Source organism: Erythrolamprus reginae, chromosome 6 (assembly GCF_031021105.1).
Source record: "Erythrolamprus reginae isolate rEryReg1 chromosome 6, rEryReg1.hap1, whole genome shotgun sequence".
In the NCBI taxonomy this organism is placed as follows: Eukaryota; Metazoa; Chordata; class Lepidosauria; order Squamata; family Dipsadidae; genus Erythrolamprus; species Erythrolamprus reginae.
In genome coordinates, this window is record NC_091955.1 from 12,702,397 (window position 1) to 12,726,526 (window position 24,130).

The 24,130-nt window shown below is 40.5% G+C and overlaps 1 protein-coding gene across 4 annotated transcripts in view; it reads left to right on the top strand.

Moving 5' to 3' along the window:
• SMC1B (structural maintenance of chromosomes 1B) overlaps window positions 1-23,715 on the top strand; it is a 66,253-nt gene extending 42,538 nt beyond the window's left edge. For 3 of the 4 annotated variants that reach the window (XM_070755266.1, XM_070755267.1, XM_070755268.1), the window contains exons 13-26: window positions 1,017-1,163; window positions 1,829-1,966; window positions 3,835-3,951; window positions 5,062-5,168; window positions 5,585-5,726; window positions 7,605-7,750; window positions 9,704-9,857; window positions 10,316-10,414; window positions 13,250-13,406; window positions 14,134-14,288; window positions 16,402-16,553; window positions 18,766-18,835; window positions 22,018-22,128; window positions 22,844-23,715. In XM_070755266.1, the coding sequence (XP_070611367.1) occupies window positions 1,017-1,163; window positions 1,829-1,966; window positions 3,835-3,951; window positions 5,062-5,168; window positions 5,585-5,726; window positions 7,605-7,750; window positions 9,704-9,857; window positions 10,316-10,414; window positions 13,250-13,406; window positions 14,134-14,288; window positions 16,402-16,553; window positions 18,766-18,835; window positions 22,018-22,128; window positions 22,844-22,972 (1,824 nt within the window). In that variant the 3' untranslated portion in view covers window positions 22,973-23,715. The remainder of the gene's footprint in view (window positions 1-1,016; window positions 1,164-1,828; window positions 1,967-3,834; window positions 3,952-5,061; window positions 5,169-5,584; window positions 5,727-7,604; window positions 7,751-9,703; window positions 9,858-10,315; window positions 10,415-13,249; window positions 13,407-14,133; window positions 14,289-16,401; window positions 16,554-18,765; window positions 18,836-22,017; window positions 22,129-22,843) is intronic. The other variant, XM_070755269.1, reaches the window with a different exon arrangement.
• Window positions 23,716-24,130: the final 415 nt, after the last annotated feature.

Sequence of the window (24,130 nt, forward strand, 5' to 3'; positions counted from 1 at the left end):
GGGGAAAGATGGTAATTATCCCCACGCCTGGCGACAAAAGTGGGTCTTGAGCATTTTACGGAAGGCGAGGAGGGTGGGGGCTATTCTAATCTCTGGAGGGAGTTGATTCCAGAGGGCCGGGGCCGCCACAGAGAAGGCTCTTCCCCTGGGTCCCGTTGGCCGACGGGACCCGGAGAAGGCCAACTCTGGGACCTAATCGGCCGCTGGGATTCGTGCGGCAGGAGGCGGTCTCAGAGATATTCTGGTCCGATGCCATGTAGGGCTTTATAGGTCATAACCAACACTTTGAATTGGGACCGGAAACTGATCGGCAGCCAATGCAGGATGTTAAGGTATAGTTGTTAATGTGCTGGCCTAAAAAACAGGAGATGGTGGTTTCTAGGCCTCCCTTAGGTATGACCACTGGCTGGTGACTAGACTAGTCATTCTGTCAGTCCAGCCCATCTCAGGGCAGTCATGGCAAACCTTTTGGTTTGTGTGCCAAAAGGGTGTGTGTGCATGTGTTAGTGCGCACGCACGTGCCCACACCCATTCCCTCCACACGCATGCACAACCCCTCTGCTCCCATGCATGCCCACAGGCTTCATTGAAACCTGGGACAGTGAAAAAACATGCAAACCAGAAGTTCAGAAAAACAGACGTCTGGTTTGCCCATTGTGCTGTTTTTCACACTCTGGAGGCTTTAGGGAAGCTTCCTGAAGCCCCCGAGTATGAAAATGGGCAAAACGACCTTTCTCAAGGCCAAAAATCAGCTGACCAGTATGCGTGTGTGCTGGAGCTAAGATAGGGCAACGCATAGCATGCCCTCCAATATGGCTCTGTGGCACCTATGCCATGGATTCGCCATCACTGTCATAGGGTGATTATTGGGGAGAAAAGAGGCAGGAATATTAAATGAGTTCACTGCCTTAAGTTATAAATAAAAAAGACAGAACAAAAGGGTGGTGGTAATAAGGATGATAAGAATAACTAGTTATCGTTCTAATTTTCTGTTTCTGCTTTTTCCCAATTTTCAGACAGTGGCTCTTGATGGAACTTTGTTTTTGAAATCTGGAATAATTTCTGGGGGCTCAAGTTATTTGAAACTGAAGGCTAAATACTGGGAAGAAAAAGAAATAAATGAACTTAAGGAACGGAGGGAGAAACTAATGGATGAACTAAAGGTAAATCATAAACTTTTATAGGTGGCACTATATTCTAATTAAGCCATAAAACTCAAAATTGTTGGTTTCGCATAATTATTTTTCAATACCATGATACTTAAACTCTATAAACCTAATAAATATGTTATTTATTAAGTAGGTTAAGGATGAAGAATTAATTGAGAATTGAAGGCAGTGGTGGAAGATAAAAGGAGAATGCCATGAATGACAGAGTCGTTAACTCAGCTAATCTTCCAGGCTGGAATACATCAGTACAAGTGGAACAAAACAGGATAGAAAGGATAGAAATAAACAGCTTAATTTAATCCAGAATGTAATTTCAGAACGGATCCCAATTTTCATTGAGTTCCTCTTCCCTAGACGAGTATTTCTTCTGATTCTCCAACTATTCTCCAGGTTGAGGCATATTCCTTGTGTGTCCAATCACACTTGGCCAATAAAAAATTCTATTCTATTCTATTCTATCTTTCTTATCTAGCAAGATATGCCACTTCCTCCCCAAATGGAAGGCTTACAAACATTTCCAGTTGAGCGTTTTGGGTTTTGCTGCTCTCTTCCCACTACCTAGATTGATAGTTTTAGGTTTAATGGGTGAACTATTTCATATCTGGATTTTGTAGGATGTCTTCTATCCTTTTATTACACTGCACAATATCTTTCCATAGATCTTACTGAAAGTTAAACACAAGGAGGCTGATTTAAAGCATTTACAAGCTCAGTGCCAAGGAATTCAAATACGATACAAATATTCACAAAACGAACTAGAGATTCTTAAGAAAAAACGTCTGGCTAATTTCTACAAGGTAGAATCAGGCTTTTAAATTTTTTTCTCATTTGTCTATCTCTTGCCTGAATCATGTATTTTTAATCTGTTACAATGAAAAAGATTTTTAAGATTTTTAATTATATTAATTGGATCAGATGTTATACAGTGATACCTCGTCTTACAAACGCCTCGTCATACAAACTTTTCGAGATACAAACCCGGGGTTTAAGATTTTTTTGCCTCTTCTTATAAACTATTTTCACCTTATAAACCCACCACCGCCGCTGGGATGCCCCACCTCTGGACTTCCATTACCAGCGAAGCACCTGTTTTTGTACTGCAGGGATTCCCCTGAGGCTCCCCTCCATGGGAAACCTTACTTCTGGACTTCCGTGTTTTTGTGATGCTGCAGGGAAATCCAACGGGTGCTTTGCTAGCAACGGAAGTCCAGAGGTGGGGTTTCCCATGGAAGGGAGCCTCATGGAAATCCCAGCAGCGCAAAAATGGGTGCTTCGGCTGGCAAAAGTGGTGAATTTTGGGCTTGCACACATTAATTGCTTTTCCATTGATTCCTATGGGAAACATTGTTTCGTCTTACAAACTTTTCACCTTAAGAACTTCATCCCGGAACCAGTTAAGTTTGTAAGACAAGGTATCACTGTACTATGTTTTTATATATATGTTGTGAGCCGCCTCGGAGAAGGGCGGCATACACATCCAATAAATAAATAAATAAATAAATAAATAAATAATAAAAAGTTTGTTTCTTTTTCTTTTTGAAAATTTATGTAGTATGCTCTATGTATTATATGTATTTAGTTAAGTTACAGATTTCTGTTTTAAGTTGTGTAATATTTTAGTTATACATTTCTTTAATGCTGGTGCTGCGAACTAAAAGAAAACCATATTGGGATAATCTTATAAAGTGTTACAGTAAAAATTAAGTTTACTTTGAACTGAATTGGACTTCTGGTAATTACACAAACTCTGCCATGCTTGGCATTTTCTCTTCCTGAATGCTTTTTCAACTTTCCCAATAGGAAAAATCCTTGGGTTTGCAGGATGTATTAAAGTACTAATCACGTCTGACCCTGCTTAGCTTTTTGTAGTCAGTTGTTGACTGGCTGTTGTTACTTAGCTAGGTAAATGAATTTTGACCACTATAGTATGCTTTTAATTCAGCAGAATTACTGGGAGCCAAGTGTTCATTAAAGTAGACTGTCCAAAATTAGAGGTTTACCCCAACCCTAACAAGAACTCTGACTACGGCATGATTGATAAATACGATAAATCGGATATGCCTCGCCCCTCTTCCTCATAATAGTTCCTAGCAGGACCTATCCTAAGATCACCTATGTGCCTGCTATCCAAGCCACTCCACAGCTGTACTTACTGATCTGCCAGTGTACTATATTACTGTTCAACAACCTGTGTTTGTTAAGTGTCATCCCCAAACCCCCAACACTTTACCCTTAGATTATCCATGGCTGACCTATCCAGATTCCTAAGAGGTCAGTAAGGGGCGAGTTCAAGTGCACTAGAGTGCCTTCCGTCCCCTGTCCTATTGCTCTCCTATATCTCCTATACCTTTCTTCTATTCCTATATCTCTTCTATTCTTTCATTGATATGTTCTATTACTATATCTTCTTTTCTATTATTTCTTAGATATATTTTACTATGAGTATCTCCTCTATAACCTTCATCATGTATTTTACTATGTGTATATAGATATATACCTACTGAAACCCTCATTGTGTATTGGACAAAATAAATAAATTAAATAAATAAGTTCAAAGTCCATTAAACCATGTTTATTAAATCACGGCCTTATTAATAAATCAAAGCAGTTAGAATAGTCAGCCATTAAATAAACCTAATTTTTGTTCATGTTTATTTCTCTTTAGGAAAAATCTATGTTGGAAAGTGAAATGGTTAATATACAGTCCCAATACACCATGTTGAATGAAGGAGTCTTACAAAGAACTGAAAAAATAAATGAGCTTAAAAAAAAAATTAATGAGGTATATAGTTTTTCTATTATAGCAACACCTGGAATTGTAGCTGGCTAGCTTATAGCATTTGCTTGGGGTGTCTTTCTATTCCAGTTAATAGGTTATATTTTCAAATAAAGAATATTCTTAATTCAGTAAGAAGCCATTTCATGGAATGTGACCTTGAATGTGATACTGTGCATTCTTTTTCAAAGCCTTGAATGGAATTTTATATTATATTATATCAAATGTAACTTTGGTCAAATTTTTGAAATTAGAAACTAACAATTGTTGGATTCCTAAGTGAAGTATTCAAATATTATAAAATGAATAAGAATCCATGCAGTTGTCCAACACTTTATTTGTGTGTTCAAAAGAATATTAAAAACAAATGTTTTCTGCCATTATAAAACTGATATTGCTATTAGTTATCAAATATCACACTGATATTGCTATCAATATTGCTATTCTCTGAATGGAAACATTGAAAGTAGTAACTGCAGAATGCAACTGAAAAGGTTATAAAATCTATTTTTAACTTACTATACTACTGTTATGTTGTGAGCCGCCCTGAGTCTTTGGAGAGGGGCGGCATACAAATCTAATTAATAATAATAATTATTATTATTATTATTATTATTATTAATTAATTACTATTTTTGCATTTTAAACTCCACTCTGGTTTTATATCCTTTATATCCTACTTTGAGAATTAGTTAGAAATAGAATGAATCTCATTTAGGTTTATAACAATTTCCCAATCATTTCAGCAAGAGTAAGTAGTATTATAACAGCTTAGTAAATTTAAATTAATGTTTGTATAATATTGGCAATATGGGGAAAAGGAAGTGCCATAGAAACCAAACCACAATTCTTGCATTTGAGATAGTGAAAGACGACAGTGATTTTGTCAGCTTAAAGAAGGAAATATGAAATAACCAAAAAAAATTCCTTTAATATTCCTTTAATAGTTTTTACCTAGAACAATTTTCTTATGCTAGTAAAATTAACATAACAAAGGACAGATTTTTAAATTCCTGTGTCTTATTTCATATTAATTTATAAGAGAAATGAAGCATTCTTGCTTTTAGAAAATATATTTATTTCTTGTACTTTGGATGGTGGATGATATTATAACAGGTGGAAGATAATGTTTTTGGTGAATTCTGTGAAGAAATTGGTGTAGAGAATATTCGGTTATATGAAAAAGAACACATACAAAAGCAAGAAGAAGTTGATAACAAGCGGTAAATATTCAGAATTGAAAAACAATACTCATTTAATAATTTCTTTGTTAAGTGCAGTCTTTAATATGTTTCATACTTGAACAGGAAAAGGAAGTTCTTGCAAAGATAAATTGTTTGTGTGAGAAGAAAATGGTTTTTTTAAATACAGTGAGGTAGATGAAAGGAGAAATAGAACTTTGGGAAAGAATTAAAAATAGTTAATATCGTTTAGACTTGGATAGAACCCTTGCTGAACTATCTGGAAAAGTTTGACATAAGTTCATTACCACAGTCTGCAACATTTAAATATTTTATAAATTTTAGGAAAGAGTATTCATGAATTTTTTGATAACCCTGTTATATATTTCTTGCGTGAAAAAAACAATCCCTATCCTTACTAGTTGAAAAAATAAATTAAATTTACTTAATTTGGCTAGATCTGAATTTGAAAACCAGAAGACAAGACTAAGTACACAACTTGAGTTTATTAACAGTCTTGTAGAAAAGATGGTGAAGAAAAGTAGTATGCTAAAGGCAGAGATTCACAAAGAAGAAGCTGAAATAATTCACCTGAAAAAGGTAACTTAAGAGTTTTATAATAATTTGAAATTGTGCAAGTCAGTTAAAAATATAACAATATTTCTTACTGTAAATTATTAATGATTATAGAAACACCAGTAGTACTTTATTGTACTGTAAATTAATAAGCTAGATTCTAACTTAGAATCAGGGAATTCTAAAAATGTAAACTTCTTTCTCCATAATTTATCTTAATCAGAAATTTATATATATATTTTATGGTTTACTTATACAAAATTACCTGAAATCTATATTTATTATTTTTCATTCTCTATAAAATGAGGAGAGTACAGTGGTACCTCTACTTACAAACTTAATTTGTTCCGTGACCAGGTTCTTAAGTAAAAACGTTTGTAAGAAGAAGCAATTTTTCCCATAGGAATCAACGTGAAAGCAAATAATGCGTGCGATTGGGGAAACCACAGGGAGTGTGGAGGCCCTGTTTCCTCCCAGGAGATTCCTAGAGAGGCCCCATGGAGGCTTCTCCCCGCCTTTTCCGGCCCTGTTTCCTCCCAGGAGATTCCTAGAGAGGCCCCACGGAGGCTTCTCCCCACCTATTCCGGCCCAGTTTCCTCCCAGGAGATTCCTAGAGAGGCCCCATGGAGGCTTCTCCCTGCCTTTTCCGATTACAGTTTCGGAGGCTCAGGTTTGTAAGTGGAAAATGGTTCTTGAGAAGAGGCAAAAAAATCTTGAACACCCGGTTCTTATCTGTTCTGCCTGACCGGCCTCAAGCAATGATTTAACGGTCCAGGAAAGAAGGTCAGACACACACGTGCATAGTTAATCAGCAAACTTGTATTAAACAGTAAAGAAAAAGTCTAAAGCAAACGGTCCTTACTTTCAGGAGTAACACACAGGTTGAGTTGAAAATTCAGCCAGCTACAAAGTTCAGTGAAAAGCAAACAAATACAAAAGTCACGTAGCATAAATGTTCCAAAAGATCTCTGAATTTTCACGGCACAAAAGCAGCAGCTTGTCCTAGAGTTTTCAACTCCCACAACGCTGAGTTGAAATCCAAGAGCAGAAACTTCAAAGCAGGAACAACGACGACACACAAACCACCCAGATAAACAGCCACAGCCACAGTTTCCCTTGGCCCCGTTCCCTTTTTATGACGTTAGCCCTCATTAAGGAACCACACCCAGCCCAGGTGTGCTTATCATGCCTTATCATGCTTCTTAAAGCGATCCCTTCTTTGTAAGGCCCTTCGGTTGAGTAAATTAATGTATTGTCCTGCAGACGAACTGAGAGAGGATAAACTGTCCGACGAACTGCCAGCCCCTTCCCCTGAGCTGTCTGCTAATTCTTCCTGGCTCTCTGCCACATCTTCCTGACTGCTACATCCTCCTGGATGTCAGCCAGGCTTTCACAGTCACTGTGTGCAGCGTCTCCCCCATCTGTGGGGGAAACGGCTGTCCCAGGCCCAAACACAACATTATCTAGAAAAGTTCATAAGTAGAGGCGTTCTTAGGTAGAGGTATCACTGTATATACGTTTTGCAGATTATATTAGTGGCATCCAGCAAGTCTGAATAGCAAGCATGTTGATGGTTGTTGTTTAACTGTATCTGGAAGATGTGAGATGCCTCTCTCCTGTTTTCAGATTAATAGCAACATATAAGTGTGATTTATGAATAAATTACTTGCAGTTGTATATTATTGATAATTAACAATGAAATACGGACATTTTTTTACTGAAACTGCTGTGTAAAATTCCATGTAAATCTATGGATGTTTGAGAAAATAATCATGACAAAATCACATTTTGATATTACCATTAATCTGTATTTGTCATCCTTCATTAGATAGTCTGGCTAAGAACCTGTTTAACAACTGAGCATTTCTATTTTTAAAAATGACAAATATTTTTCCTATATAGAATGAAGAAAACTTTTTACAAATGGTAAATGAAGTTATGGAAGAATTACAGCAGCTTAGGGAAAGGCAGAATATTAGTAAGAGTGATGTTGCAAAAGCACAGAGTAAAGTTGAAGAATCAAGGAAGGTGTTATCAACTTTAAATAGGTAACTGATTTATGTTGGAAAGATAATTTTACCTGAAATAGTCTTATCAGGCCTGGGTTGTGAACCTCTCACATTACATAGGGGTTGCCACAAAGAAGAGGGAGCAAAGCTATTCTCCAAAACACCTGAGGGTAGGACAAGAAGCAATGGATGGAAACTTAACAAGGAGAGAAGCAACTTACCACTAAGAGAAATTTCTTGACAACAATTAATCAGTGGAACAGCTTGCCTCCAAAAGTTGTGAATACTGCAACACTGGATGTTTTTAAGAAGATGTGGGATAACAATTAGTCTGAAGTGGTGTAGGGTTTCCTGCCTAAGCAGGGGGTGAACTAGAAGATCTCCAAGGTCCCTTCCAACTCTGTTATTCTATTCTATATCCTGAACTTTAATTCACCTATAATAGATCCTCTTTCAAAGGATGGAGACTAGCAACCAGTTCTTGACTCCATATTTTGAATTTTCTCTTTAAGGTGGAAGTTTAATGCCATGGAAAATGCTTTGACTATAAAATAACTAAATCCACTGCATATAATTTATGAATGGTATGTTTGTATGTATGTGTGTTTAGAAAATGGGGTTTTAAAAATATTTTTAAACAGTAATTTAGATTTGTTGTAAATTGTTTTCACTTTGTTGTGAGCCGCCCCGAGTCTGCGGAGAGGGGCGGCATACAAATCTAAATAATAAATAAATAATAAATAAATATAAAGAGAATATTTTAAAAATGTTCTATAGGTGGCATCTATTACCATCAAGACTAGCAAAAATTTACCCCAAATTAAAACCTGACTGCTTTTGGGATCTCTGGATGACATTAGTGAAATTGAGGTACGGTAGCCTCCTTTGTGGCAAAATCATTAAGGAGATGCAGAAACAAAAATGGAACTTACTTCCACATATGGTGGACTTGCCCTGAAATTAAGAATATTTGGAACAAAATTAAGTTATGGATTTACGAAATTACTAAAATAAGACTTAAATTAAAACCAGAGACATCTTTCATTTGGGTATAATAGATCTAAGAATTAAAAGAAAATATTATTATTTGATCCAACATATAATCGCAGTAATTATGCATCGCACAAAATTGGAAAAAAGAAGATATACCGACGGAGAGAGACACGATTAAAAAAATACTTGATTGTGCAGAACTGGATAAATTAACACAAGAACTTAAAAATAAAGATGAGTCACGCTACTACAATACTTGGAAAGAATTTTACATATGGGTTGACAATAGAAGAAATAATAGCTGTAAATAATATATATTATATATAAAAACAGAACTTGACTGCTGTTGTTACAGGCCGCAAATACATACTAAGAAAGAACTGGTCTGATTTTCAGTTCGGGTGGGGGGAGGGTTAGGGCTATATTTTGTAGTTTAAGACATAAGTATAGTCAAAATATGTAAACACATGATAAATTATGTAATGTCTTTTTAAATATTTATATACTTAATAAAAAATTTTTTTTTTAAAAAAGAGTCAGTGGAATTCAAGCCGGACATGGATCTCTTGTGGCAATGTAAAGACTCTAAACTGAAGATGTATTTTACTCAGTTCCCCAGTTCTGCCTGTTCTTTTCCTACAATTAGTTTATTTATCTCACTACTGGAATTGTCTAATGAGCAATTAATGTCCTGAATTTGGGCAGAAAGTGCTGAAGATTTAGAGTGCTATGTTACATTTGAGATCAATGCTGGTAAAAAGCATTAACTGAAAAGTAGATTGTTACCGTTGTTGTGAGCCGCCCCGAGTCTTCGGAGAGGGGCGGCATACAAATCTAATAAATTATTATTATTATTATTATTATTATTATTATTATTATTACCTTTTCTAGTATATTAGGGTACCTAATTGAATGTTAACATGGAAAACTGTCATAATTGTTTTCAAGTTTCAGAAATACCAATGTCACGTTTTATTTGCCATTGTCTTTTGCTGGCAGAGAGTTAGCAACCTTACAAAAGGAAGCTGGAGCTATTGAGACCTCTCTGGAACAGAAGAAATTAGAAAGGCATAACAGGCTTCTTGATTGCAAGCTGAAAGATCTAAAGATAAATCTTCTTTTGGGATCTCTGGATGACATTAGTGAAATTGAGGTAGGGTAGCCTCCTTTGTGGCAGAATCATTAAGGAAATTTTAGATGTTAAAAATCTGTTCATAAGTGTGTAAGCCAATAAAACTGCATTAAACTAGGCTTTTAAAGGAGCTTGAAAGTGAATATTGGTATTGCAAATATAAAAATTAAAGATACCAGAATTAAAGAAACTTCTTGGTTGAGAAGCCAAACATCTTCAAGGAAAAACAAAGTCCAGTTGCCTTTTGAAAAAGCACCTTTGGGATGAGAATTAAAGATTGCTCATTCTGCCTCTTTTTTTTTTCTGTTCAAATTTTTTTAAAATACAATAATAAAGACATTTTAATCCCTCAAATGTTGGCTAAGTTCAGATGTTGGGTAGGTTCAGAGAAGTGAAATAGTGTTGCTCTTTTCTTTATTTTAATTCTTACATACTTACTTTATTTTAATTCTTAATATTGACTTAACCATTTGTTATAGCTGGAACCTGATACTCAGAGCACAGAAGTCTCTGCAGATATCTATGAAAGAGAGGAGGCACTTCAGATAGACTATAGCAGTGTTAGTGAACAGTTAAAGGTAATAAAATGTATATTCTCTCCATATACAGTGGTACCTCGAGATACGAGTTTAATTCGTTCCGGACCTGGGCTCTTAAGTCGAGCAGCTCTTATCTCGAACGACTTTTCCCCATAGGAATTAATGTAAATAATTTTAATTGGTTCCAGTCCTCAAAAAACTCACAAAGTTCGTCTAAATTATGCAGAAAGACATGTTTTTAATGAAGAAATGTACATGTACATATAAATGAATAATGAAGTTTCTTTCACTTAACTTGTAAACTTTCTTAAACTTTTAAATTTACATATGTTCAACTTCTCTGCCACCCAATCCTGTAGGACAGAGGTCCCCAACCCTTTTTGCACCAGGGACCGGCTTTAAGCGATCAAGAGAGGAATGGGTGAATGAATGGACGGAGGGTGGGAAGGAAGGAAGGAAAGAGGGAAGGGACAGGAACAGAGGAAGGAAGGAAGGAAACTTATGAAAGGGGAGAGTAAGAGAGGAATGAGTGAAGGGAGGGAGGGAGGGAAGAAGGTGGGAAGGAGAAAGAAAAGAAGAAATAGAGGAAGGGAAGGTAAAAGAGAGAAAGAAAAAGAGCAAGAAAGAAAGCTGCAAGCACCCCCCCGAGCCCCCCAGGCCGGCTGCAACCTTTTAAAACATGCGCGCCGCTTCGCAGCTGTCTCCTGAAGCCGAACGCGGAAGTTAGCGTTTGGCTTCAGGAGACAGCTCCTTGGCGCTTGTATCTCGAATTTGGGCTTGTAAGTAGAACAAAAATATCTCTCCCCTCCCAGCTCTTATCTCGAGTTGCTCTTAAGTAGAGCAGCTCTTATGTCGGGGTTCCACTGTATAATATTATTATTCTAAGCAACTTACATGGTATCTTTCTGCACTGGCTGGAGGGGTTGGGAGTTTATTTATTTATTGGATTTGTATGCCGCCCCTCTCCGTGGAGTTGGAGGCACCGTTTTATGGTGGTTCTCCTCCTACTTCTCTGGTCGGTTGCAGTCGGTGTTAAGAGGGGATCAGAGGTTGACTCCTAGGTCCTTCCTCTGTGGGGTTCCTTGGGTCAGTTCTCTCCCTCCTGCTACTTAATATCTGGGTGAAATCATCCGGGAGCAAGGGGTGAGTTACCATCAGTATGCTGCTGATACTCAGCTATACATCTCCACCCAATGTCCACTCAGTGAAGCAATGGAAGTGATGTGCCAGTGTCTGGAGGCTGTTAGGGTCTGGATGGATGTTAACAGGCTCAGACTGGACCCCGACAAGACTTGAGTGGCTGTGGGTTCTGCTTCCCAAGGACACTTCCATCTGTCTGTCCATTATTCTGAGGGGGGGGGGATGTCTGACCCCATCAGAGAGGATCTGCAACTTGGGCGTCCTCGATCCACAGCTGACCTTGGACCATCATCTTTTGGCTGTGGCGAGGGGGGCATTTACCTGGTGCATCAGTTGTGGCCCTACCTGGACAGGGAGTCTCTACTCACAGTTGCTCATGCTCTTAACACCTTGAGGTTCAACTACTGCAATGCTCTCTACATGGGGCTACCTCTGAAGAGTGTTCGGAAACTTCAAATTGTGCAAAATGCAGCCCCACGAGCGATCATGGGCCTCCCCACACATGCCCATGTCTCCCCAACACTCCATGGACTGCATTGATTGCTGATTGGTTTCCGGATGCAATTCAAAGTGTAGGTAATGACCTACAAAGCCCTACATGGCATCGTGCCAGATTACTTGTGGGACCGCCTTCTCCTGTATGAATCCCAGCGGCCGGTTAGGTTCCACAGAGTTGGCCTTCTCCAGGTCCCGTCAATCAGACAACCTTGAGCCTTGTGAGATTTGATCTGTTAAACTGCTAGCAGCCAGTGATCAGGAGAAGAAACCTACTGTATTGCACTCTAACCACTGCACCACTCGTCGCTGTTGTAGGTTACACTACTTCAGTTTTTTTTAAAGCAAGTTTCACATCTGGTTTGATTTAGATTCCAAAAGTTGAACTTTACATAGTTAGAATTGAGTAGTTTCAATATCACACTTATATAAAATTATTACTGAGAAGTTTTATTTCTCCAGTGAATATAATAGAAGTGTGGTCCTAAAAAAAATAATCAAGATGGCCATCATAAGAACACACTTGAAGCTCAGCCTAGTTTTATCACACATAAAAAGCAGGCAGAACTTTGTACCATTGTAGCGAACATCTTGACATTTCCCCCCTATACTGCAGAAATCCCCAGAATGTAATGGGCAAAGAAATACTGTATTTTTCAGAGTTTAAGACACACCTTCATTTTTTGGGAGGAAAATTTTGGGGGGGGGGGGGGGGGGGAAATCTGCCTACCAGATATTTTTCTGGATAGCATCCTTAGTCTGGTCAGCTTCAGCACATTATTTTATCCCCTTGTTAGAGCTGAAAAAACACTTATTCAGCGCAAGTAGAGCAATGAAAAGAAACATGCAAAGACTTAGGGCTGGAAAAACATTCTTCAGAGAGAGTAACAATGAAAACAGCTGAAGGTAAAAGCTGAGAAAATTGTTAGCACATCGTTAGGGCTGAAAAAAGATACATTCAGAGTATAATTTTCAAACTCTTAGGGAGGAAAAAGGTCGGTCTTATACTCCGAAAAATACAGTAATACATGGTATGACTTTCAAAGGACGCATTTCAACAGCCATGCTATAATTTGTGTTCTTTTTTTTCTTTAAAATTCTATATTATTTTATCATATTTAATGTTATAGCTGTTCCTAGCTCTACTCCACTTTCTCTTTAGCTCTTGAATCTTCTAATCAGTCCTTAATGGTTGAGAGCTATTTGGTTGTTGTCATCACTATTTCATTTTACAATTAGGAATTGCAATCTGACAAAGAGATTGAGACTTACTTGGAAGAACTTCAGCGTGAAGTGGCATGTAAAGAAAAACTTTTTTTAAAAACAGCAGCACCAAATTTCAAAGCACTGGAGAATCTTCATATTATTACAGGCAGATTCCAAGAATCTCTCAATGGTAATTAATGCTCAACACTTTTCATTAATAATTTGTAGAATGGAGGCACTTTTCTTTTCTAGCACTTCACTTTGCTTTATCTCTAATTTGAAATTTTGCTAGTGAATCAGATTTGGGCTCCAGCTCAGTTTAACTTTGTTTAATAATAATAATAATAATAATAATAATAATAATAATAATAATAATATCTGTATGCCGCCCCTCTCCGAAGACTATATATATTTATAAATATAGTATATTGTATTCTACACCTAAACCTTTGTACATTTGAAGACATCAAGTGCTTTAAAAAGATCAAGAGTTGCAGCACATAAAGCTGTAGTGCCAGCATGTGCAGCAGGACACAAATATTATGTATGACTTTGTTATTTTCCACTGTGTTCACGGCTGTATTGTAACACTGCTGAATAAAGAGAAAAGCTACAGTAAATAATATATTCTTTTCAGAGAGATGGTTGTTTAGAAGGACCAAAAGAAAAACACCCAAAACAAAACCCAGGACCAAATATTGCCACTTAAGGCTTATTTTTAAATTCTTTTCCTCCATTAAAAATATTGTTTATAAATTGAAATAGGATGCATGTTTAAATTTTAGAGTACCCTATTATACATATTTATAATAATAGTTATTTTTGCATTTGCTGATAACTTAAGGTGAGGTAATATATTTACTAATATCAATTCTAATGCTTAACTGCTACATTTTATTCTATTTAATCCTCTATAGCATTTGAAGCCCACAGGAAAGAAGCCAGATTATGTAAGCAAGAATTTGAAAAACTGAAAAGAGAGAGATACTGGAGATTCAGCCGGTGTTTTGAGCATGTATCAATCGCTATTGATCAGATCTACAAGAAACTTTGTAGAAACAACAGCGCTCAGGTTAATATTTCATTAATATTGATCAATTAAAACATGACATTTTATGATAGATACATCATACATCACTATTAAGAACCTGTTATTAATTTATGTCGTTTCCATATTGGGCAGTATACATGAAAGTTGCTAAATTGAAGTATAAACAATACAATGTAGTTATAGAGTGAAGCAACAAATACAGATTAAACAGTTACATAAAACACCGAGAGATCTTAAAACTTTAAAACACGAACTCAAAATTCAGTAACACTTTCCTAAGAGGTCTTTTAATGTCTGAAAAGATAAATCAGAAGAGGTCTCATGACTTCCAAAAAAAAAAAAAAGAGCAGGTAAGCTTGAAGAATAAAACGCATTGAATCACAGAGAGTTATTACCAAAGAGAGTTTTTTGTCCTGATAGGAGCATTTTGAAGGGTTGCATATGTTGTGGTTGGCTTCAGGCCAGCTCCTATGGCTGCTGATTTTGACTCAGAGGAGCCGGGGCCGTCCGATCACAGAAGGCCTGATGAGGAGTCAGACAGTGAACCAGAAGGAGAAAGGGGTGAGGAAGGGGCTGGAGAGGCACAGAGGGCAGTAGAGCCAGTCAGTTCTCCAGCCAGAGTCTCATCTGAGTCAGACAGGGAGGACATAATGAACGATCCTATTCTCAATGTCCGACTCAGGAGATTGATGGGATGCCAATAGCAGCTGCGCAGACACAGAAACAGATTCTAGGTCACAGCTGTTAGGAATGAAGGATGCTGCCGCAGTGTTAAAAGAGGGAAGGTTTGCAGTTGATGTGGGAATTTATCGTTCAGTTTTTGGAGAAAGACTTTGAATCGTGGTTTCCTGTTTCCTTTGGACACCTTTGAACATTCTGACACTCAAGCAGTGAGTTATTTGGCTGACGTAAGCCAGAAAGGCTTCTGTGCTGACTTGAGTGATTAACTCTGACCTTTTGGACTCATAAACTAGCATTGCTCTGGCAGAGGCTGAGGCTTGCAGCCTTCTGTACATAAAGGAAACCTTTTGCTTTTTTCCAAGCCTGTGAGTGTGTGTGTGTGTTTAATTGCCTCGTTTTTGGGTGCTTCTGCGGCCCAGCAGAACAGCATATAGCCCTGGCAAAATATGGAATGGTGTATTTGGGAGGAGGCAAACTTAATAAATCAGTAACATGATTATTCCAGAACGTACTTTTAAAAGTACATGCAGGTATTGTGATCCTTAGGAAAGCAGATCTATATACCCCGTTTCCCCGAAAATAAGACGTACCCCGAAAGTAAGGCATGTCAGAGGTTTTGCAGAATTTGCTAATATAAGGCACCCCCCGAAAATAAGGCATAGTCAAGTTTACATACGGTACGGTGGAAAAACATACGGTACCATTCAAAGCTGTTCATAGCGGTACCGTAATAATGTGGCGTCCCCTGCTGGCCCCTTCCATCTCTTTGTACTGTCCAGTACAGCAGACACAGTCTGCTGCTGTCTCACCGCCCTTACAGTCTCCACTACAGTGCGTAGACTGTAGTTCCTCTGGTGGACGGAAGCTGCAATAGTGGGAGTATACTGTTGTACCATATATGTGCCTCAGTTTGTGTGTGTGGGTGCCATACTGACAGGTACCGTACCGTAATCAGTGTACCGTACGGTACACTTTCTTTGGGGGTGTCAGCTTTTCTGCCTGTGAATTTGTCTTATTTGAGAAATATAAGGCACACCCCAAAAATAAGACGTAGCACAACTTTTGGAGCAAAAAGTAATATAAGACAGTGTCTTATTTTCGGGGAAACACGATAGTACAGGTTGAATCCCTTTTCATCATATCCCATTTAAGCTTCAGATCTCTTGCCATTCTGACACCCAACAGCTTTTATGAATGCATACGGGGAGATAAAATTAGGTGTGTTTCAGACTTCTGGTGCTACCAAACCCTGAACATCAAATTTCAGATATCTCCTGATGAAATTGTCTTCTGTACATACCCCTGAGGAACTCAAGGCAACAATGACACTGAAGCAGCAGCCCAACTACCTTTTGAAACACTCTCTGCTGCTTCTGGCAAAGAATGGGAAGCTCATTCTACGACTACCTAGCGTCCTCTACTTCTGAACTGAATGAGAAAATGTGTCTTGTAGGCCTTCCTTAGTCCAGAGAACCCAGAAGAACCTTACTTGGGAGGCATCGGCTATAACTGTGTAGCTCCTGGGAAACGATTTATGCCAATGGACAACCTGTCAGGCGGAGAAAAATCTGTTGCAGCTCTGGCTCTTGTGTTTGCGATACACAGGTAAGCAAGCCGGCTCTTGCTTCTGTCTCTGGGAAAGGAAGGCAAAACGAGAGGAATCTTTTCTACTCAATTGCTCAGATCGATGGTGCCTTCTCAGAGCTTCAAACTCAAAGCAATGATGCGCCCTGTTAGTATGTCTCGGTGCAGCCTTGTGCGAAACCGTCGATGTACACACAGCAGAGTTATTGCAGTGGTGAAGTTGTGTGATCCAGCCAGTAAAAGAAACAGAATTAGTATATAACAAAGTATTATTTACATACAGTGGTACCTCATCATACGAACTTAATTGGTTCCAGGAGGAGGTTCGTAAGGTGAAAAGTTCGTAAGATGAAACAATGTTTCCCATAGGAATCAATGGAAAAGCAAATAATGCGTGCAAATCCTTCAGGAAAATCCCAAACTTTAGAAGGGAGGCGAACAGAGGGCAGGGAGGAGCAGCTAAAGGGGGCGGGTGGAAGAAGCAAGGCTAGGCTAAAGGGTGAGTGGGAAGGAAGAAAGGCCCCTCCCTTTTCTTTCTTCAAAAGACACCGTTTCAGTTCCTTTGCAAGCACCTTGTTCTCTGCAAAAATTTTCCTCCCCCAAGCTGCCCCTCCCTCCTCCCTTTTCTTTCTTCAAAAGACACCCTTTCAGTTCCTTTGCAAGCACGTTGTTCTCTGCAAAATGTTTCCTACTCCAAGCAGCCCCTCCCTTTTCTTTCTTCAAAAAAGGGGGGGGGAAAGAAACCCCTTCATCCCAGCAGCAGCTGCTTGGGTTCGTAAGGTGAAAATAGTTCGGAAGAAGAGGCAAAAAAATCTTAAACACCGGGTTCGTATCTTGAAAAGTTCGTTAGAAGAGGCGTTCGTAAGATGAGGTACCACTGTATTTACATACATACAACACAAAGTAGCAAAAGATAACAAATCGCACACAGCCACACACAGCTAAGTATATCTCAAAGTAAACTCCCCCCACAGGGAAAGGTACTTGCGCCCTCTTGTGGCCAAGCCAGTCAAACTTCTTAAAGACATATTACAACTTTACAGTTGTAAACTACCATTGGTAGCTTAATACATGGCAACCCCAAAACAGGTGAGTACCATGTACTAACAATCTCTCCCCTTGGGGTTGACAATATAATTTACATTGAATACAGTTTTACATTTACTGTTTCAGGTTGTACCTAGTACAATTCTCAACATGTTGTTTAGCTCCTTGTGCCTTGGTGAAATTGTCAGCTATGTTATCTGTACTCTTGCAGTACTCAAGCTTAATCATATCAAGCTTGAGTAATTATTTCAAGATTGCAAATATTTCTAACAGAATGAGGCATTCTTTTGGGAGCATGTTTTATTTAATTGGCAAGAATGAGCAATCTTGCATAAATTTAAGACAAAATAAAATCCCCTCTCTTAATTCAGATTTCTTTTCATTAAAAAACAAGATCCTATTCCAAAGGTGAAATGTATGCCATACATTTGTAAGTAAACTTTTGTATATAAACCTAGATTAGCTTCTGAAATTGATTGTAATTATATAGGACAGAGGTGTCTATTAATATTTGGATACGTCAGTATATTGATGTCATCGCTTAGAATTAATGATCATATGCTAATGTATGCAATGTTGCAAAATATCTACGAAATAAACCAGGATTGTTTTTAATAAGCCCATTAAAATTAGTAAGAAATGTCAAAATTAAATATCCTCAGATTAATAATAATATGTCTGTAAGGATCAATATATTTTTGATGTTCAATATAGTCTTGATCAATATTCTGCCATTTCTGTTGACTCTAAATCTCTTAGAGAGGGCTTTAGAACATTGTGAAGCACTACATGCTATTACTATATTAGCCTCTTTCCCAACTAACAACATAACTGCAGCTGCGTTAATGTTTTTATTACCAGTAATGTGTAAAGTACCTGATTAATTTCAGATGATGTTTCATCATTTCTAATAGAAGATTCCTGTAAAAATATAAAATCATCTTTATTTAAGGATATTTTCCCCCTAAACTCAGGCAAAAATAAGCCTCCAATACCTATTGTTACACAACATATTTTTAAGTATTTGTGAGTCAGCTTTCTACTTACTGTAATCAAAGCTTTGTCCCACAAAGCTAAATTCCTTTCTTGCTTTTGAATGATAAAGGTGGCAACCTTCAATTCACAGGAACTGACCTCTCACTAATTTTTAATAAATCATTTAATTGTGTTTACGTTGTTTTTTCAGTTTTAGGCCTGCTCCATTTTTTGTTTTAGATGAAGTTGATGCAGCTCTTGATAACACAAACATTGGAAAAGTAAGTCATCTATTTCTCTGTTTATTGTAGCTAAATCCAATGCTTATTTGTGTAGCTCTCTAGCACTGTGGGCTCCAATTGCCCCCCATCTTTAGGGGCCTGGAAGCATGCCTTCTCAACTGTCAATCCTCCTTCTACCTTTCCTCTTCCTTCCGAGGAGAAATTACTTTATTTTGGATAGATTTAATGTTAATGTTACTCTGTGTAATCTTGCAATATGTTTTTAATGTAAATTATCTATTTGGGGAGTTGTGCAGCACTCAATTACCTTATAAAATAATAAAATTTAATAAAATCAGAAACACGTTATTTTTATCATGGTGCATTCTCCCCCTTTTAAATTTAAACACATTTAAACCATAAATATAGCAAAGAAAGTTAAAATATGTCATCCAATATACAGTGATCCCTCGATCATCGCGAGGGTTCCGTTCCAGGACCCCTCGCGATGATCGATTTTTCGCGAAGTAGCGGTGCGGAAGTAAAAACACCATCTGCGCATGCGCAGATGGTGTTTTTACTTCCACCGCCACCCGCCCTTCGCCCGCCATTGCCAGCTCCGCTTCCCAGCTGAGAAGCGGAGCGGGGGGGGTGTCCCGAAGCGCGCGCACGCTTGCGGACACCCTAGCTCCGCTTCTCAGCTGGGAAGCAGAGCTGGGGTATCCCCGCGCTCGCGCGCGCCGTCTGCCATTGCCAGCTCCGCTTCCCAGCTGAGAAGCAGAGATGGGGGTGTCCCGAAAGCGCGCACGCGCTTGCGGACACCCTAGCTCCGCTTCTCAGCTGGGAAGCAGAGCTGGGGTATCCCCGCGCTCGCGCGCGCCGTCCACCATTGCCAGCTCCGCTTCCCAGCTGAGAAGCGGAGCAGCTGCTACGAGGGGCATTTCACCTTCCCTCCCAGGCAAAAAGATGCCGGCATTCTGGGATGATGGGGCCGGATCTTTTTGCCTGGGAGGGAAAGTGAAACGCCGCTCATAGCAGCTGCTACGCGGGGCATTTCACCTTCCCCTCCCAGGCAAAAAGATGCCGGGGAGAGGGGCACGCCTTCCGCCTGGGAAGTCCGGCCCCATCATCCCAGAATGCCGGTATCTTTTTGCCTGGGAGGGAAAGTGAAACGCCGCTCGTAGCAGCTGCTACGAGTGGCATTTCACCTTCCCTCCCAGGCAAAAAGATGCCGGCATTCTGGATGATGGGGCCGGATCTTTTTGCCTGGGAGGGAAAGTGAAACGCCGCTCGTAGCAGCTGCTACGCGGGGCATTTCACCTTCCCTCTCAGGCAAAAAGATGCCGGGGAGAGGGGCACGCCTTCCGCCTGGGAAGTCCGGCCCCATCATCCCAGAATGCCGGCACCTTTTTGCCTGGGAGGGAAAGTGAAACGCCCGTATCCAGCAGAAGCGGCGGGATTCAAAGTGCTGCGGTGGGGGGGGGGCTGTCAGAACAAGGAGCGAGGGGGCTGCGAAGGGGCGCACGCGGCAGAGCTCCGGCGGGGAGGAGAGGTGGCGGGGAGAAGCTCTCTCTCCCTCCCCCCCCCGGAAAAAAGAAAGCAGCCTCAGCCAAAGACGCCCAGCGAGAAAGAGACCTCCGCGCCGACTTTTCTCGGCTGCTGCCTACGCCCGGCTCTCTTGGCAGGCAGAAGCAACAAGTCCGGCTCGGAGGCCTCTTTCTCGCTGGGCGTCTTTGGCGGGCGGTGGGTGGGACCAGCGGCGCGGAGAGCCAGGGCTGTGGCAGCTCGCCCCCCCATCGCATGTATCCAGCAGAAGGGCGGGATTCAAAGTGCTGCGGTGGGGGGTGTCCCGACAGCGGCGGGTGAACGGGGCGAGCGAACGAGGCGGGGAAACGAGGCGGGGGAACGGGGCGGGGGAACGAGGCGGGAGGACGAGGCGGGGGAATGAGGCGAGCGAACGAGGCGGGGAAACGGGGCGAGTGAACGAGGCGGGTGAACGAGGCGGGGGAACGGGGGCGAGTGAACGAGGCGAGCGAACGAGGCGGGGGAACGAGGCGGGGGAACGGGGGCGAGCGAACGAGGCGGGGGAACGAAGCGGGGCGAACGAGGCGGGGGAACGGGGCGGGTGAACGAGGCGGGGAAATGAGGCGGGTGAACGGGGCGAGCGAACCAGGCGAGGGAACGAGGCGGGGAAACGAGGCGGGGTGAACGGGGCGAGTGAACGAGGCGGGGGGAACGGGGCAAGCGAACGAAGCGGGGGAACGAGGCGGGGAAACGAGGCGGGTGAACGCGGCGGGGGAACGAGGCGGGTGAACGAGGCGGGGAAATGAGGCGGGGGAACGGGGCGAGCGAACCAGGCGAGCGAACGAGGCGGGGGGAACGAAGCGGGCGAACGAGGCGGGGGAACGAGGCGGGGGAATGAGGCGAGCGAACGAGGCGGGTGAACGGGGCGAGTGAACGAGGCGGGGGAACGGGGCGAGCAAACGGGGCGAGCGAACGAGGCGGGTGAACGATGCGAGCGAATGAGGCGGGGGAACGAGGCCGGCGAACGAGGCGGGTGAACGGGGCGGGCGAACGAGGCGAGCGAACGATGCGGGGGGAACGAGGGGGAGCGGCGGGCGAACGAGGGGAGCGGCGGGCGAACGAGGGGAGCGGCGGGCGAACGGGGCAAGCGGCAAACGGCGGGCGGGCATCAGCGGGATCCGAGGCGGCGGGGAAGACCCAGGGAAGGTTCCTTCAGCCGCCTAGCAGCTGATCTGCTCGGCAGCGCAGCACCAGCAAGGAGCCGAAGATCTTCGGCTCCTCGCTGCTGCTGCGCTGCCGAGCAGATCAGCTGCTAGGCGGCCACTCGAGAGCAAGAGGGGAGAGAAAGAGAGAGAAGGAAAGAGAGATGAGAGAGGGAGGAAGAGAGTGTGAGAGAGGAAGAAGCAACATAGAGAAAGAGAGAGAGAAAGAAAGATGAGAAAGGAAGGAAGAGAGTGACCTCATCGGGTGGGAAAAATCGCGATATAGCGTTCGCGAAGATCGAGATGGTCACAATTGCTGAAAAATCGCGATATAGCGTTTCGCGAAGATCGAGATCGCGAAACTCGAGGGACCACTGTACTGTAATGGTTTTTGATAATTTGATTTTTTCCCACAGCAGCTTATTTACCAATTTATAAAATAAATTTTCTTCTGAATCCTGTTGTATTTCATATAACTAACAATTTTCACGGCCATCTCTTTTTTTCTCCAAAAAGGTATCAAGCTTTATAAGGCAGCAATCGAAAGAAAGGTTCCAGACTATAGTTATTTCCTTGAAGGAAGAATTCTATTCTAAAGCAGATGTTTTAATTGGAGTCTACTCTCAAGTAAGGAATAGAATAGAATAGGATAGAATTTTTATTGGCCAAGTGTGATTGGACACACAAGGAATTTGTCTTGGTGCATATGCTCTCAGCGTACATAAAATAAAATATACATTTGTCAAGAATCATGTGGTACAACACTTAATGACTGTCATAGGGGTCAAATAAGCAATGAAGAAGCAATATTAATAAAAATCTTAGGATATAAGCAACAAGTTACAGTCCTACAGTCAACATGGGAGGAAATGGGTGAAAGGAATGATGAGAAAAACTAGCAGAATAGAAGTGCAGATTTAGTAGAAAGTCTGACAGTGTTGAGGGAAATATTTGTTTAGTAGAGTGATGGCGTTCGGGAAAAAACTGTTCTTGTGTCTAGTTGTCTTGGTGTACAGTGCTCTGTAGTGACGTTTTGAGGGTAGGAGTTGAAACAATTTGTGTCCAGGATGAGAGGGGTCAGTAAATATTTTCCCCACCCTCTTTTTGACTCGTGCAGTATACAGGTCCTCAATGGAAGGCAGGTTGGCAGCAATTGTTTTTTCTGCAGTTCTGATTATCCTCTGAAGTCTGTGTCGATCCTGTTGGGTTTAATGCCTTTGCCCAATTTATTTTAGAGATGAAAAATAGAAACGCTTAGCTTAATGGATTTTAATGATTTTGAAAACAATCCCTGTACCGTTACAGTAGGATAATACGCGCCCAATCTCTCTTCCCTTTTCAGCAAGATGACTTTCTATTTAGTCAGACCCTGATCCTCGATCTTACTCAATATCCAGACCCTGAGGAGAATGAAAGGCAGACGTGGAAGAGGAGCTCTCTGCCTGTTGGTTCTACTACGTTACAGCCCTAGATAAGGTGATATGATCCCTGTTGCACTGGTTAAATGTGTAGTTACTAAATCACTTACTTCAGTTTAAAACAATGAAATAGTTAGGTGGAACTGGCAAACTTCCTGCATTTTGTCATTGGGGTGAATGTTGATTGTTCATATCTGCAGTGCACCTGAAACCAAAACTAGAAGTTCAAACAAAGGAATAGTGTAGTACATATTGCTGTGTTTTATTTTATTTTATTTTTAAAAAGAGCGGATTGAAGAAAACAAGACTTTGTTTTCATTGTAGTTTTATCATTAACCTGAAAGATCCTACATAGGTACATATTCCCAACAGCAATACATATGAAACTATCAGAGGCTAAAGCAGTAGGGCTAAAAATAAGTACCATATAGGGAAGGACAATATAGAAGGCTATACATCTTTTGTTGCTTTTGTATATTAGTTCTGCATTTTTAGTTCTGCATTTTTTAGTATTAGTTGTGCATTTTTTATTTGATCAGGGCTTTGGGGTGATGTTAGAAATACCCGCATGTGCATCATATCTACCTATCGTAGGACAAAATGCCATTTTGAGGGCATTTCAAGGGAATGCTAATCTAGTTTCAGATGAACATCTATAGGCTGTGTGACCTACTCATTGGGGATTTCAATTAATAGTTCTTGATGCAGAATGAAATTTGTCCACTGTATACACTTGCATTTGAAGATTGTTAAAATAAAATTGTTAAATAAAACAATGATAGCTTTCAGATATCAAGTTTCGTATCTGCTGCGTCTTTTCCATATGGACAGTTAAACCTTTTACCATCTTATCTCATAGTAACATAAATTTAATTTCATCTTAATATATTTTTATTATATGACACATTATATGCAACATCATTGCATAGGTAAAGAATGCGTTATGCTTTATATCAGCTCATCAACTTTTAATTGTTGGTTTCTTCAGATCTAATAGAAACATAGAAGACTGACGGCAGAAAAAGACCTCGTGGTCCATCTAGTCTGCCCTTATATTATTTTCTGTATTTTACCTTAGGATGCATCTATGTTTATCCCAGGCGTGTTTAAATTCAGTGACTGTGGATTTACCAACCACGTCTGCTGGAAGTTTGTTCCAAGGATCTACTACTCTTTCAGTAAAATAATATTTTCTCATGTTGCTTTTGGTC